Source organism: Talpa occidentalis, unplaced genomic scaffold (assembly GCF_014898055.3).
Source record: "Talpa occidentalis isolate TD23 unplaced genomic scaffold, MPIMG_talOcc4v2.1 talOcc4.5, whole genome shotgun sequence".
Classification (NCBI taxonomy): Eukaryota; Metazoa; Chordata; class Mammalia; order Eulipotyphla; family Talpidae; genus Talpa; species Talpa occidentalis.
Window position 1 is genome coordinate 99,101,429 of NW_023604861.1, and position 15,397 is coordinate 99,116,825.

At 51.7% G+C, this 15,397-nt stretch overlaps 1 protein-coding gene across 2 annotated transcripts; it reads right to left on the bottom strand.

Moving 5' to 3' along the window:
* Positions 1-107: 107 nt before the first annotated feature.
* ANKRD39 (ankyrin repeat domain 39) lies at positions 108-14,710 on the bottom strand. Of its 2 annotated transcripts, XM_054701881.1 has the most exons (11): positions 14,611-14,694; positions 10,424-10,527; positions 9,832-10,035; positions 4,065-4,211; positions 3,744-3,884; positions 2,853-2,978; positions 2,501-2,599; positions 2,317-2,415; positions 2,071-2,169; positions 1,860-1,958; positions 108-1,768 (listed from the first exon to the last, which is right to left on the bottom strand). In XM_054701881.1, exons 1-11 carry the CDS (start codon positions 14,624-14,626, stop codon positions 1,673-1,675), a joined length of 1,230 nt encoding a protein of 409 aa, XP_054557856.1. In that variant the 5' UTR covers positions 14,627-14,694; the 3' UTR covers positions 108-1,672. The 2 variants fall into 2 exon arrangements, with proteins under 2 accessions (XP_054557856.1, XP_037383786.1); XM_037527889.2 differs by lacking the exons at positions 108-1,768; positions 1,860-1,958; positions 2,071-2,169; ... (3 more) ...; positions 3,744-3,884; positions 4,065-4,211 and adding an exon at positions 7,899-8,460 and having other exon boundaries at positions 14,611-14,710.
* Between the last annotated feature and the right edge of the window lie 687 nt (positions 14,711-15,397).

Here is a 15,397-nt window from a genome sequence, read left to right on the forward strand (position 1 = left end):
GCCGAGCTTGCTTGTCAGGCAGATTGGTAAACAGGCCTGAGCTTTGTTGCTGAGGATGACAAGGCTTTGGGCCTAATGAATTGACCCCTCCCAGCCCAGAACAGACAATGAGGCTGTGTTGGATAAGCAACCAATTTTAATGAACAAAAAATATTGATCTGTATAAAAAGGTAGTTTTGTCTGTCACTTAAGTGTCCCCATTTTCTAGATGGGGAGTTGTCTTCTCCATAGACTTGAATATCTGTTTCTCCTCGGGCCCCAGTGCCAGGTTAGACACTGGCCGTCACCACAGGGCAGGAGCTGCCCAAGTGGAGGAGGGTGTGTGGCCCCTGGTATGGAGCCCTGGTCAGTTTCTTCACATAGTAAGAACAACCCTGTTTTAGGCCTCAGAGGGCCTCTGAAGTTAGACTGAAAAATGATTGCTCCAAAATGGTACCTCATGGACATGAGGGGGGCGAAGTGTCAGCCCATCCCTCAGCCTGTTTCTCAGTTCAGGGCAGAGTCTAAGATTCACTTTCTGGCTTATAAGGACCCAGCCTCGCCAGTAGTACAGGTCTACACCGGTGCAGCTTGAAACATAAAGGACAAGGAAAGAGGAAGGAATCTTTAGAAGAGCCTGTGTAAAGTTGGGTCTTAAAACTGCCACCAATTAGCAGATAGTTAACCCGCCTCTGCTTCCCCGCTGGATGGAGCCCCTCAGTGTCCTGCCTCTGAGGTGGGATAGAGCAGAGCAGGTGCAGCAGCTGCAGGGGCCTGGCAAAGGCTTCAGACCCAGGGCAATATTAGTACCTGAGGCAAAGTAGGGTTACGGGCCACCGCCCCATAAGTTGAGTGGGCCACAAGCAATCCCAGAACCCAGACACACACCCCTACAAGGAAAGCCAGGGGGCACAGGTTTCCCTAAAATAAAGAGGAGCTCCAAATCATTGGTCTTAGGGCCTCTGAGGCAACCAGGTTGGTACTGGGCTTCTGTTGCAGTGGGGCCTCAAACCTGTTGAGCAGCCCCCTCCAGATTACCAGGCCCAACTCCAGAGTCTCTAAGACCAAAGGTATCTAAAGCCACTCCAGACACTACCAGGGTTGCCGCTGATAGGCGTGGAGTCACCTGGAGAAACCCCTGCCCAAGGGCTTTGACCGACTGCAGAAGTGCCTACCCTCTTTATGGCCTTTCAGTTGCCTTTGTAAGTCCCTGGTGGCAGCTGTTAGCCATGCCCTGAATCACCACCTGACAGGAGACCGGCCCTGTCAGGGCAGGGGCGAATCAGTCTCCCAGACTGAGGCTCAGCAGACACCGAGGGAATCTAGCGCCAGCCCATGGTAGCGCGAGGCTTAGAGTCAATTTCTGCTCCATCCTGGGCTCCCATTCTCCATCCTGGTCTGGACCCACTTTTCCTCTTACCCGTGGTCCTCTGCCTCAGCCCCTTAGCTCGAGCCCTGGCAGGGAATGAGTCACCCCTGAGACTTGAAGCCAGGGAGCCTGCTTGTCTACCTGCAGGGTTGGGGCTGCTGCTCAGCCTCCACACAGCTGCCCGGGAGGCCGGAGCAAGCGCCCTCAGAGGAGTCGGGACTGAGGTTAGAACCACAGGGGTGCAGAGGCTTTAGTCATGTAAGGATGGGAGAGGAAGGGGATGGAATGGTGGCTGCGAGTGACCCTGCAGGTCTGCTGTTATCACTAGCATCGGGTCCGGGGGTGCCCAACATGGGCCTGCAGTGCTTCCCGGATGCCCCGCTGCCAGTCCCGAGCCAGCTGCACTGGGGTCATGGAAGCCTGGGGATAAAGATGCTGGGTCAGTTCTTTCCTTCCCCTGGAGTGGCCCACCCACCCATCTCAGGGCAGGGCCCGGCCTGCTCGTCCTCACCACGTTCCGCACACCCAGCTGGGCTCCATAAAGCAGCAGCACCTTCATGGCTCTGTAGTGACCGTGACGTACAGCCTCGTGCAGTGCTGTGTCCCCTTCCTTTGAAAAAGAAGACATCATGCCAACCTCCCGACCTTGGGAAATGACAGGTTGGTGCATGTGACTGGCCCCTAGTAGAGCTGCCCTCAGACTAGAAAGACCAAGCACCTACCTTGTCCTGTGCATTAATCTGGGCTCCACATGCGATGAGGTGCTCCAGGCAGTCACAGTGTCCTGTGCGCACAGCCACATGCAGGGGGGTGCTCCAGATCTATGGGCACAAGCGAGAATTAGCATCACCCCAACCCCAAGGGGCTCGCCCCATCTCAAGGGTATGCTCTCTCCTGGAACAGGGTCCACTCCAGTACACAGCTTGTTTGCCACCAATAGGCCATCCCCACAGCACTGTGGTCCTCACCTTGTCCCGGGCATCAACCTGAGCTCCCTGGTTAAGCAGATGTTTGAGGATGTCCAGGTGTCCTCCACGGCAGGCCCAGAACACAGGTGTCCTGTCCAGCTGTAAAACAAAAGCAAAGTGCTCTGACATGCTGTCAGGCTGGGCAGGGCATGTGCCATGAGGACGGGCCTTCCCCAGTTCTCACCAAGTCCCGAGCGTCCACAGCGGCACCCGCCTCCAAAAGCTTGTTCACAAGCTGGCTGTGACCCTTGAGGCAGGCCCAGTGCAGGGCCGTGCGGTGGAGCTGGGGGTGGAGACAGGAGATTAGGCAGAGGGAACATAGCCCTCCCCAGTGGTCCCACCCAGGGCTGGTTCCCTGACAGCTGCCTGCTCCCCCTTAATGGGTAAGGTCTTCCTCCTGGCTCAGGGGGCACCACAGGACTCTTGCTCAGGAGAAAAAAGTCCTGCAGTTTCCTAGTGCAGTTCCTAGAACACACTGAAGACCACACCCCTGCTGTGGTCCAGTTCACCTGCCACCACCCCCTGCCCCCCACTACCTTGTCATGGGCGTTGGGGTCCCCTCCATCTGCCAGGTACTTGTCAATCAGGGCCTCCTGGTTCTCAGCAGCTGCCTTCAAGAATGCCTCCAGGTCCACAGACTCCAGCTGGGCCTGGGGTTGCTGCTGGGTAAATTGAGGAACAAGACCAAGTCAAGTCACTCCCTAGAATTGTAGGTTTCTATCACAGCTTCAACCAGTGGGGTCTAACCACAGTCTAGCCCAGTGGCTTCTAAAGAGCTGACTAAGAACCAGCAAGCTGTTGGCGTGTACAAATAATAGATTTTAAAGAACCTAACCCAGGAGGGTCTGGCTGAATAGCTATGGGGGTGGGGGTGTATTATGCGGTTGACTAGTGGTCCCCTACAAAGTTTGTATATTTAAGTCTTAATCCCTAATACCTCAGAATTTGACCTTATTTGGAAATAGGCTTTGCCGTGGCTATAATCAGTTACTTGAATAAAGTGTGCCCTGATCCAGTGTGACGGGTCCATTGAAGGGGGACGCTTAGACATGTGGTATATACTGTGTGAAGACCAAGCCAGGGGTGGGGAGGACACACATACAAGCCAAGGAGCACCGCAGAGCACTGCCCGTCACCAGGGCCAAGAGGCCTGCACAGATTCTCCCCCTCAGCCCTTGGAATGAGCCCTGCACCAACCTGATCTGGGACTTTGAGCCTCCAGACCCTTGAAATGATAACGTTCTGTTGTTTAAGCCCCGCAGCCTGTGCTACTTGTTTCAGCAGCCCTGGAAAATGAACTTTTCTGGCAGTTGACTGCAGTTGTGGCCAGCGGTGTCTGGCCACCTTCCCCAAACCCTCCCACGGGGACGGGAAGCTGTCCCTCGTGAGCTCAAGTCCAGTGTCTGCACCCACAACCTCTCACTCACCTTAACCACTGGCTCAGGTGCCTTGGGGGGGACTCTGCGTTTCAGTTTCAGTTTCAGTCGCTTTTCTCTTCGTCTTTGAACCAAGTTTTCCAAGTCAGCCAGAGTCTCTAGGTTAACTCTGGAACTGTTAAATCGTTGTAGCTGGGGCAGAAGAGAAGACCATGCCAGACATCAGCCACTGGTCACGGGCACCTTGGGGAGGCTCATGGTGGTTTCACTTCCCTGCCCATAGGAGAAACCCAGCCGCTTAGGCTGGCAGGCCCTGGGCCCCAAGACCCTCACTGTTCACAAGGACCACTCCAGCCCCAACTCCACACTCACTTTCTTCTTCTTCTCTTCTTCCAGCTTCTGCCTTTCCCGGGCCGCAGCCTCTTGGGGCCCCAGCCTCCAATCACTAGGCCAGCCTCCAGGATCAGGAACTCCATGTCCATATCCCAACACTTTCTTTCCAGCTCCTTCTCCACTTACCTGTAGGAACAGGATAAACAATCAGAAAAATAAGGAGCTGTTAGAAAATATAGGTGTGCGGCACAGGGGAGTCCTGACAGGGTGGACATAACCAAGATTACTTCTCTGGATCTCAGAGCTATAGCTTTGACCCTATAGAATTAAGCTTTGACCCCAGAGAATTAAGCTTTGACCCTTCTCAAAGCTTTCCAGGGTCGGGAGTGTTGGCATGCTCCCTGGTGCCCATGGTTGTTGCTGGCTGCCACCAGCTTAGTGCCTCTCAAAGCCCAGGTGGTGACTTGAGTGCCGCCTATCCTGTCCTATCAGCAGAAACACAGGGTGGGGGCATGACACCACATCTATTTATACTGTTGGGCTTGTGGCCCAGACAGCTCAGGGCAGATGACAGTTCAAATTCCCTCGTGGGATGTTGACCTTATTCCTATCAGATCACACCATAAGTACACCTGACCCCAAGCTCAGCGGAACAGAGGAGATGCATCCTGAATAAAATTCTGAATTCCTAGGTTCAGATCTTGGCACCTCATGAAGCTTCATCAGTGAAGAGGGGTCAAGCTAGCATTTACCTCACAGAGCTGCAAAGATGCAATGAGTCACTGGGACTTGTGCTTGGGACTGGCCCCACCCAACCAAGATCCATTCTTCCCTCCCCTGCGCCCGTCCCCAAAAATTCAGGACCCAGGGAGCATTGGGGAATAGCATGTTAGTGGGAGAGAAGGGTTGGAATGATAGAATGGCAGTGCCTAGGGCTTCTAACCACACGCGACTGTATTTCCTTCCAAAGCAAACTCATAACTGAACATTCCCCGGGCCCAGCAGCCTGTTGTCCAGCAAAGACCCTGCCAGTGGGGGCCGGCTGGACAGTGTTACACCCTCCACTATGCCCTGCCTCACCAAAGCATGCCCAAGACGTCCCTTCCTCTCACTGCCCTGGGTGCACACCAGCAGCCTTCTCCCTCCATCAGGGCAGCTAGAGCCTCTGGACCGTTTCTAGAGCAAGGGCCAGCATGGCAGTTGAGCCATACTTGTGTCTTCTGGGGTAACCTGCCACTCCCTGCTCACCTTCTGCCATCATGGTCTGGGTGGAACTCACTAACTCGGGTTTTCACGTCTACCTTCATCTGACATGTCCCATTTGGTCTCCCTCTCCTGCTCCCTGAGCCCTCACCACTTCTCATGAGAATTAAGCAAACCAGAAAAGAACTGAATGTTTCTGCTCTTGATGCCCGATCCTGAGGTCACAGCCAGAAGCTGCCTACCCTCCAGCCAGCCTCCTCAGTCTGCTGAGATGGTCTTGGGGGTGGGGGATAGCCATCAGCCGACCTCCCACCCCGCGGCTCCAAGTCCTTACCAACTGCTGGATGCTGATGAGGTCCATGGTCCCCCCTGCTCCTCACACCCCCCAGCAGAGGGACTGAGCTGCTCAGCCCTTTTATAGGAGAGCTGTCTCCTGGCAGGCAGGGCAGAGGCTGGCACCTGCGCCAGATAACTCTGTGGCTCTGTAACACCTACCAAAATACCCGTGTGGGCATGCAGCTTGCTGATGGCGGTGGAGCTGTTTTGAGCTGAGTCAGTTGCATCCTCAGACACCCACTATCCTGCACCTGTGCCACCCCCCACACTTAGGGGTAATTTAACCAATAAGCACATGTCTTAGGGTGCCTGGGCCGCTAGCCCAGATCCGGGGGGAATGTTTCCCACTCTTCTAAGTCTAGACACCACTCGTGAAAAGGAGTTGGCTGTGAGTCTCCATATTGCTATTGGTTTGACTACCTGAGCCCCTGACAGACAGACAGTCCAGCTGCCCTAGCAAAAGCCCAGAATGCTAAAGAGGACCCAGGAAGGACAGGCCCAAGAGGCTAACTTCTGCCTCAGGAATCCTCACAGCACCTACATGAGGAAATCAGGCTTCAAGTGATCACCCAGCTCCTAGCAAGTTTCAGGGCTGCCCTCCCTATTCTTGGTGGTTTTCTTCCCCAGGTACCCCTCTCCCTCACCACTTGGCCGATGTGCCAAGTTATACCACCATCAGGAGCCAAGCAGTCTGTTACCAGCACCTTATGTCTCTTGATGTCTTCTGTGCCCCATATCAGGTCCCCTGTCAGATGTGCTTCTGGCAAGGAGTGCCCTTCCACAGGGAAGGTGAGGTGGAGATTCCGCTTGGGCCAAGTACGGAATGTGAACCATTAATCCAATTGCAAAGCAATCCCAAGTCACCAAAGTCAAACATCCCAAATCTCCATAAGGCACCATGCATGTCCTTCACCCAGCTGTGCCCTGAACTCTGCCTTGACCTTTGGAAGGAAATCCGATAGCTAGTAAATAAGACTCCAGGATGAGAGCAACATGAGCAGAGATGACCAGAACAAGAGGGAGGGAGAATTCCAGGTCAAGGACAGCCCAAGGCCCCAAAGGGCTCGCCTGGTCCCCACAGCTGGCTTCTCTGTAAGTGCTTCCAAGTTTTGAGACGTAGGAAACCCAGAGATTTTTAAAGAAATTCAGTCCCTATGCTTCAGGGTGTTTTATATCAAAGATGATTTCTTGCCTTTGGTTATGAGGAAGAGGAGAGGGCAAACAGACAAGGAAAATGAAAACTTTAGCTTTGGACTCTGCTGCCCACCACCGACTCTAAAATTCCTCTCCTTCAACATTCAAAGGTGAGGGCATTTTGCAGCAATAGGCATCAGAAAAGTTATTTCTCCCACGTGAAACTAATTGGGATTACCGCTGACTTATTTAAAAAAAAAAATACTCCTTGTGAAAAATACAAAGTTAGCAAATAAAGCTCAAGACCCCTTGACTAGCCACTCCTGCTGCCCCAGTGGGCCGGGGGTGACCATGGTATACCAGTTTAATAACTACCCTCTTGACTTTTCCTGTGCAGTCTGTGCACGTACACACGTTTCTGTGGACACATTTAGGAGGCATACTGTGACCACACCCAGCAGCCTTTCTCCGTTAGCAGGCCCTGCGCTCAAATGCCGCATGGGCCAGAACTTAGCCTTTCCCCTTTCGGGAAGCAATTAGGTCACTTCCATTTCTGTTTTACATTACACATCATGTTCCTAAGCATGTCTTTGTCAAATGCCTCTGTAAATAAGTATCTTTGCATACATGGATGACTATTCTCTAGGTAGCCATGGATATAGCAAATTAACTCTGCTTGTTTAAACTGGCTGCACCCATTTCCATAAATAGGTATCAATAAAGTGACAGTATGAAAAAGTATATATATAAGCATATGATCAATATCCAGAATGTATAGACAACTCCCATGAATCAATGATAAGGAAAAAAAGTTTAAATAGACAAAGGGCATGGAGAGGTTCACAAAAGACAGGTCTTCAACCTTACTAGGATTCAGCAATGCAAAAGAAAACTTAAAATCTACTGGATTGCTAAGGTGTGTGCCATTATGATATAAAAACAAGTGCTGACTAGGTCTAGGGGAGTAGTGCGCCCATATACTGCTTGCAGTGTGCCAGCACGCCGGCACTCTGGCCCTCTCTCCATATATTCACTTGTTTAATCCCCACCGTGACCTTGAGGGAGGGCCTATTATAATCATTCTCATCTTTTTTTTTTTTTTTTTTTTTTTTTTTGTGGGACCCTCGCTGGCAGCCGGGGAACGAACCGGTGCTGCAGAGGCTGCGGGCCTCGCAGCCCAGCGCTCAACCGCTGCGCCACCAGGGGAGGCCCTCATTCTCATCTTATTGATGAGAAAACAGGGAAGAGGACCCAGTGACTTGTATAAGGTCACTCGGCTAAAAAGCAGCTTTTAATTTGTCATATACTCCATAGTTTCTTCTTATATTTACACAATTTTGTTTTTATTTTTACTTGAAATTTATTTTTGTGCATGGGATGAGGTTAAGATATAACTTTATTATTTCCACAGGAACTACGTAGAGTATGACCATCTGCCCAGGCTTAAGTGCTTGCAGTCCCAACCTAATCAACCCCTCTGTTCCAGTGGCCAGATGGGGCTCTTCCTGGGCCTTCAGGCCTCAGATTCGCACCCTACAGCATGGATGCTGACCACAGCAGGGGCTGGGAGTGCCAGCCTGTGTGCCCTTGCACTACAGCCAGACACAGAGGTGGTGACTCAGCTGGCCAGCAGGTCCCGCATATCACTGTTGTGGGGCAGCAGGTCACATGCTAGTCGTGCCTTCCGATCCCGGACGGCCTTCAGGGCCGGGCTGTGCTGTAACAGGAGCGAGCAAATGTCCATGTGACCCTTCTCAGCAGCCTGTGGAGAGAGAGCCCTGAATCAAAAGTCAGACCCCCACTTTCCTGCTCCATCCACTTCTGGACATATCTTTCTCCTGAAAAAGGTCTCATGGGGCCTCCCCGGTGGTGCAGCAGGTTGAGCACAGCGCTGTGAAGCTGTCCGCAGCCTCTGCAGCACTGGTTTGATTCCCCGCCAGCCAGGGAGAAACCACATGGCGCAGCAGACGTCTCCTGCCTCGCCCACTGCTCCCCTCAGCAGTGGCTTTGGTCCGTCTACCTGTTCTGCTCCCTGCTCTGTCTCTGGTGAATCCTCTCACCCTCCTGTGCCTCTGGCTTGTACCCCAGTGCTTTTAAAAATAAATAAATCTTAAAAGTATATATAAATAAAATAAAATAAAAAAGGTCTCATGAAAGTGGAGACACTGGCTATTGGAGAAGGTTTCCCCTATTTTCTACCAAGTCCCCATGGCTCCCATGCAGACTGGCCGAGTGCCCAGTGCCTAGCTGGTGGTGAGCTTGAGTTGTTCTCTCTTGTGTCCTTTGCTCAGGGGTGATTTCTTTGTCCAGGTCTGCACATTAAAAACCAGTACAGAGGGCCTCCCTGGTGGCACAGGGGTTAAAGACAGCACTATCAAGCTATCTGCAGCATGAGTTCTATCCCCAGCCAGCCAGGGAGTTACCCACATCACGCAGCAGACCTCTCCTGTCTCACCCCCTGCTCCCCTCAGCAGTGTATTTCAGTCAGTCTGCCTGTTCTGCTCCCCACTCTGTCTCTGGTGCATCCTCTCACCCTTCTCCCACACCTCTGGCCTGTAGCCCAGTTTTTGTATGCATAAATAAATTTTTAAAAAATTTTAAAAAACCATCCTGTGGTGAGAAAATCAAGTGGGCAGGAGAGGGATAAACTCACACACATCTACCACAACAATGCATAAACCACTTCTCAAACATACGTAAGAAGTCAGAGAAGAGGTGCCTTAAGGGAGGTGACCTGGAAGACTGAGGGACAAAAGGCCAGGGGTGGAAGGGGAAACTCATTTTCATGATATACCATTTTGTACTCCTCAAACTCTTTACACTGTGCAGGTATTTCTAATCAGGAAAAGTTTGATAATCTTGTTGGCTACAGCATGGAAAGTGGACTACAGGGATAGACAATAGTTCAGAAAACTAATAGCATTGATGACATATCACTAAGGGAAAGAAAAAAATGACAGTCTGTTTAATTCTAATTTACATGCAAAGCGATGACAGGTGAGCACTGACATTACAAGTGAGTTTTATTTTCTACTTTTCTACTATGCTTTTCTGTTTCCTTGTGTTTTCTACAGTGAGCACATCAGAGCTTTCGTAAGGACAGAAGCATATGCTGAGGGGGCAAAGGGCATACCTTATGTAGACTGGTCATGCCATCATCATCAACCAGTCTGGGGTTGGACCCATGCGAAAGCAGAAGCCGTGCAATCTCAGTGTGCCCGCAGTAGCTGGCCCGGTGCAGGGCAGTGGCACCCCCATGGGTTTGGGCATCACACTTCGCCCCGCTTTCCAGTAGGAACTGGCATACAGCATAGTGCCCATTGCGGCTGGCATAGTGCTGCAGGGAACAGAGACTGAAGTCACGCAAAGTCACAGAGCAGAGTCCAGGTGAGTAATGTGTGGTGGACCAAGCGGCCTGGAATCATCTCAAGTGCTACTTGCATTAGCTGTGTCACCTGGCAAGTGTCTTCATTTCTAGCATCAGTTTCCTCAATCAGAGAAATGGGATGATAATCATTCCTACCTCAGAGAATCATTATGAAAATGGAATTAAATAATGGACGTGAAACCCTTACACTAATTTACAAAACCTAGCTTCACGTGATAATTTTTCTCACGGAAATCTTGCTGGGAGAGAAGAAAGCAAAACGTCCATCCCTCCTCAGGCCTGTACCTCCCATTGAGAGCATCTCTCTCATCTGACCCTGTGTTCCTCTCCAGCTCACCAAAGCCGTGTAGCCAGCTGAGTCAGGCTGACTAGGGTCTGCTGCCTTCTGGATTAAATACTTCACTCGACCCAGATCTCCATTCAGGGCTGCTGACCAGATTCCTGTGGAAAGACGACCAAAGTAATGAATAATGCTGAACATCTGGGGACATTTCCATGCCTCTTTTACCTCTAATTTTTTTTTTTAATTTTTTTTTTTTTATATAGACGCATGTTTTACTTATTTATTTAATTGTTTGTTTTGTTTATACATGCACTGGGTACAGTCAGAAGCGCGGGAGGGTGAGAGAATTCACCAGAGCCAGAGCGGGGAGCAGAGCAGGCAGAAGGACCGAAGTACACTGCTGAGGGGAGCAGCGGGCTGCAGGAGAGGTCTGCGCGCCATGTGGGACCCTCCTCTGGTGGCCGGGGAGCAGCCGGGGATCGAACCGGCGCTACAGAGGCTGCGGGCAGCCTCGCAACCCAGCGCTCAACCGCTGCGCCACCGGGGAGGCCCTTACCTCTAATTTTTAAAAAAGATTTATTTATTTATTTATGCATACAAGAGCTGGGGTGTAGGCCAGAGGTGCGAGGGGCGGGGCGTGGTGAGAGGATTCACCAGAAACAGAGTGGGGAGTAGAACAGGTGGATTGACTGAAATACACTGCTGCGGGGGGCAGCAGGTAAGACTGAAGAGGTCTGCTGCGCCATGTGGGTCAGCTCTCTGGCCAGGGATCAAGCTGCAGTGGCTGCCTTTAGCTTCATGGTGCTGAAACTTAACCCCTTACGCCACCAGGAAGGCCCTTACCTCTAATTTAGAAGACATACACACACCCCTAAGTTCATTGCATTTATATATACAATCACCCACAACCTAACTGTCCAACAGATGACTGGATAAGAAGACGTGGCATATATATGCAATATATAATACTGCTCAGTTATTTTTAAAAAAGATGTTGCAGATCCTGCCATTTGCAACAACATGGATGAACCTAGAGTGTATTATGCTTAGTGAAATAAGCCAGATGGAAAAAGATAAACACAATATGACTTTACTCTTACGTGGTATATAGAGAACAAAACAAATAAATGAATAAAACAAACTTTTAAACTATAAGACCAAAGTATTGCGGGCCTCCCTGGTGGTGCAGGAGTTAAAGACAGCACTATCAAGCTATCGGCAGCCACTGCAGCACGAGTTCAATCCCAGTGGTCAGGGAGCTGACCCACGTGGCGCAGCAGATCTCTCTTGTCTCTCCCTCTGGTCCCCTCAGCAGTGTATTTCAGTAGATCTGCCTGTTCTGTTCCCCACTGTCTCTGGTGAATCCTGTCACCACTGCCCCCACCTCCCCGGACCTCTGGCCTCCACTGCAGTTCTTGTCTTGTTTGCATAAATAAAGAAATCTTAAAAAAAAAAAAAAAAAAAAAAAGACCAAACTGTTGACTACCAGAAGGGAAAGGAACTGAGTGGGGTGGGGTGAGTAAATCAGATAAAATGGATCAACTGTATGGAGGACGTAAGTGGACTTTTCGTGGTGAACTTAATGTGCTATATACAGACGTGGGCTTATAATGACACATGAAACTTCTATAATGTTATAATGCAATGTTACATCAAGGAAAGACCAAAAAATGAAAGTCCTATAGGAATGCCTCCATAAGCCAAATGGCAAATTACATGTCTCAAAAAATAGCCATTATAACACACTCTAAAAGAGCATTTAATGTGTTCACATAGATGAAGGAATGGAAAACACAAATCAACAGAACATTAGGGTTAAAAAAAAAGATCTGAAATCAAAGTCAGTAAATTAAAAAGTGGAATCATTCAAATAAAGCAACAATAGATGGTTGACAGTTACTGCAGACGCAGTTGAAGAGAATTAATGATTTGGAAATCGCCCAGAATGCAGAGTGGTAAAGAGAAAAATATTCAAGCGGTAAGAAACATGGAAGACAGAATGGGGCAGCATAATGGGGGTTCCAAAACTAGAGAAAACTAGAAACTAGACACACAATGGCAGATAGGCAGTATTTGGGAAAACATCTGAAAATTATCCAGAAGTAAAAACAATGAATCCTCAGATGATTAACCACATTAAATCCCAACTAGGGTTAATAAAACCAAATCTAGGCCCTCCCCGGTGGCACAGCGGTTGAGCGCTGGGTTGCGAAGCTGCCCGCGGCCTCTGCAGCGCCGGTTCGATCCCCGGCTGCTCCATGGCCACCAGAGGAGGGTCCCACATGGCGCGCAGACCTCTCCTGCCGCCCGCTGCTCCCCTCAGCAGTGTACTTCGGTCCTTCTGCCTGCTCTGCTCCCCGCTCTGGCTCTGGTGAATTCTCTCGCCCTCCCGTGCTTCTGACTGTATCCAGTGCTTGTATAAACAAAAAACCAAACAAACAAACAAATAAATAAATAAATAAAACATGCCTCTATGGGGAAAAAAAAAAAAGTTACCACAAAGAAAGGATCATTGAAGAGTAACCATCAGATTATCAGCAGACTTTTTTTTTAAAAAAAGATTTTATTTTTTTATTTATACAAGCACTGGGTACAGTCAGAAGTGCGGGAGGGTGAGAGAATTCACCAGAGCCAGAGCGGGGAGCAGAACAGGCAGACTGACAAAACGCACTGCTGAGGGGAGCAGTGGGCACAGCAGGAGAGGTCTGCACTCCAGCAGACTTTTTTTTTAAAGATTGATTTATTTATGCATACAGGAACTGGGGTACAGGCCAGGGGGGTGAGAGGATTCACTAGGGACAGAGGGAAAAGTAAAATGAATCTAGAAAGACGACATGATTTGAAGAAAAACCAGTTCACACACAAAAAGAGACAATAAATGAGTCAGCACACAATAAATGCAGTTTGTGGAAAATGCTTTGATGAAAGTAAGGGATATATCAAATTAAGCTGAGAGGTAAGGGACCCGCTTTGGTTAGGACAAGGTTTCTTTCTCAACAAGCAGCACAACTGACATTTTGGGCCAAATAATTCTTTCTTATGGGGAGCTGTCTGCAGCAACCCTGGTATCTACTTACTAGTACAAGCCCCGTGTGGCTGAAGTATATGATTGGAGAAAGAAAAGGATGAGAAATAAAATGAGGACAAAGAAGAATTAGATCATGCAGAGTTTTGTAAACCATATGGGGGATCTGGATCTATTTTAAAAGCAGAGAAATTATCTAATTCAATTTATTTATTGAATTTCACTTATTTATTTTTATTTTACACATTTTTTACATCATTTTTCATTTTTGCACAATGTATGCATTTTCATCGCCATACAATTCCCACCACCCTTGTTTTGATCCTACTCCCTCCTCCCTCCCTGTAGTGTGTCCCTGGTTTATAGTTGCTTGTTGATTTTGAATTTTACTTTATTATAATTAGGTTTTTTCCTGGTCCCTTATTTAGGTTTTCTAAATTCCTGCTCTGAGTGAGACCATCCGGTATTTTTCTTTTTCTTTCTGGCTTATTTCGCTGAGCATGGTTCAATAATTTCAAAAGGTTCCTCTGGCTTCTGTGCATGCAGAGTGGAAAACACCATCAGAGGGGAAAGCTGCAAGAGAGAACTACTTCAGTAGTCCAGAGGATGGCAGTGGGGGCAAGTCAGCAGGAGCAAGAGCCACTTTCTAGAAAGCTAAGCGGGAATGCCCAGAAAGCAGCAGCATCTACCCCACACCCGATGACAGCCTCAGAACTGGACCAGCCACTGCTGCGCTGAGGCCACCGGAGAGTGCCCTGTCTGGGCCTGGGAGGTAGGGAGAACATCACCTGCCTCCAGGGCCATTTCTTCCACAGCTAAACCAAGTACCCGGCCCGACACCCCCCCACACCCGGGGTTCACGGAGCGCAGCTCCACCAGCCAGGGTGGGGGTCAGATTCGGCTCCCCGGCCCCTCTCCACACCCGAGCAGGCCTGGGTCTCCCAGGGTCTCCCGGGCAGGTACCGGGCCGGTCCCGCCACTGAGGGAACTTACCGAAACCAACACCTCAGTTTCCCTTCCTGCCGAGCTCGTGCCAGGTCCCTGGCGGGCTCTGGGCAGCGCGAGGCCCGGGGCCAACCGCCCGCAGGCGCTGCCACCAGGCCAGAGGCCGGGGTGCGGCCGGGCCGGCCCCCCGCTCCGGGCGCGCCCGCTGTTCCGCGGTCCTGGGGCGCGCCGGACGCCTCCCGCCCGGGCCCGCCGGCCCCCCGCCCCTCACCCCTCTCGAAGTCCATCTCGTCCAGCGTCTGCTGCACGCCGGCCACCGCTCCGGGGCGGGGGCAGCAGGGGCCGTCGGCGCAGGGACCCGGCGCCGCCATGTCCGCGTCCGTCCGCCCACCAGCTGCCGGGGCGCGGCCTCGGCGGGCGGGGCGGGCGCGCTCGGCGGCCGCGGTTGTCCCCGAGTCCCGCGACCCGCCGGGCCGACCAGTCGAGCGTCCAGGCCTCGGCGCGAGAGCCAATGGCGGCGGCGGGGCGGGGCTTGTGGCGCCGGGGCGCGTCCCGAGGCGGCCGCGCGGGGGCGCCCTGGGCTAAGCGGAGCCGCGCGGGCAGGGCGCGGGCAGCAGGCGGGCAGGGCGCGGGCAGCAGGCGGGCAGGGCGCGGGCAGCAGGCGGGCAGGGCGCGGGCAGCAGGCGGGCAGAGTGCGGGCAGCAGGCGGGCAGGGCGCGGGCAGCGCGGCCTGGAGCGCGCCGCACTGGCCGGACCTGAGCCCTCCAGCGTCCCCGGGCAGTCCCTGTCCCACGGGGCGCCCCGGAGCAGGGAGGCATCTGGCGGGCGCCGAGGACCTTCACCTCCTCTGTGCAGCACCACCCTGGCCCAGGAAGCCAAGGGGTGGCAGCGCAGTGACCCCTGCAAAGCGCTGCAATTCTAGGCCCAGCGACACCCTCCCTCTGGCTCCTGCTTGTTTCTTGAAAACCGGTGAGAGGCAGGTGGTCACAACCTGCCTGGCCAAGGACAAGGCCTTGGGTAGTGTAGAACCCATCAACCCCGCAGTGGGTGCAGTTTAT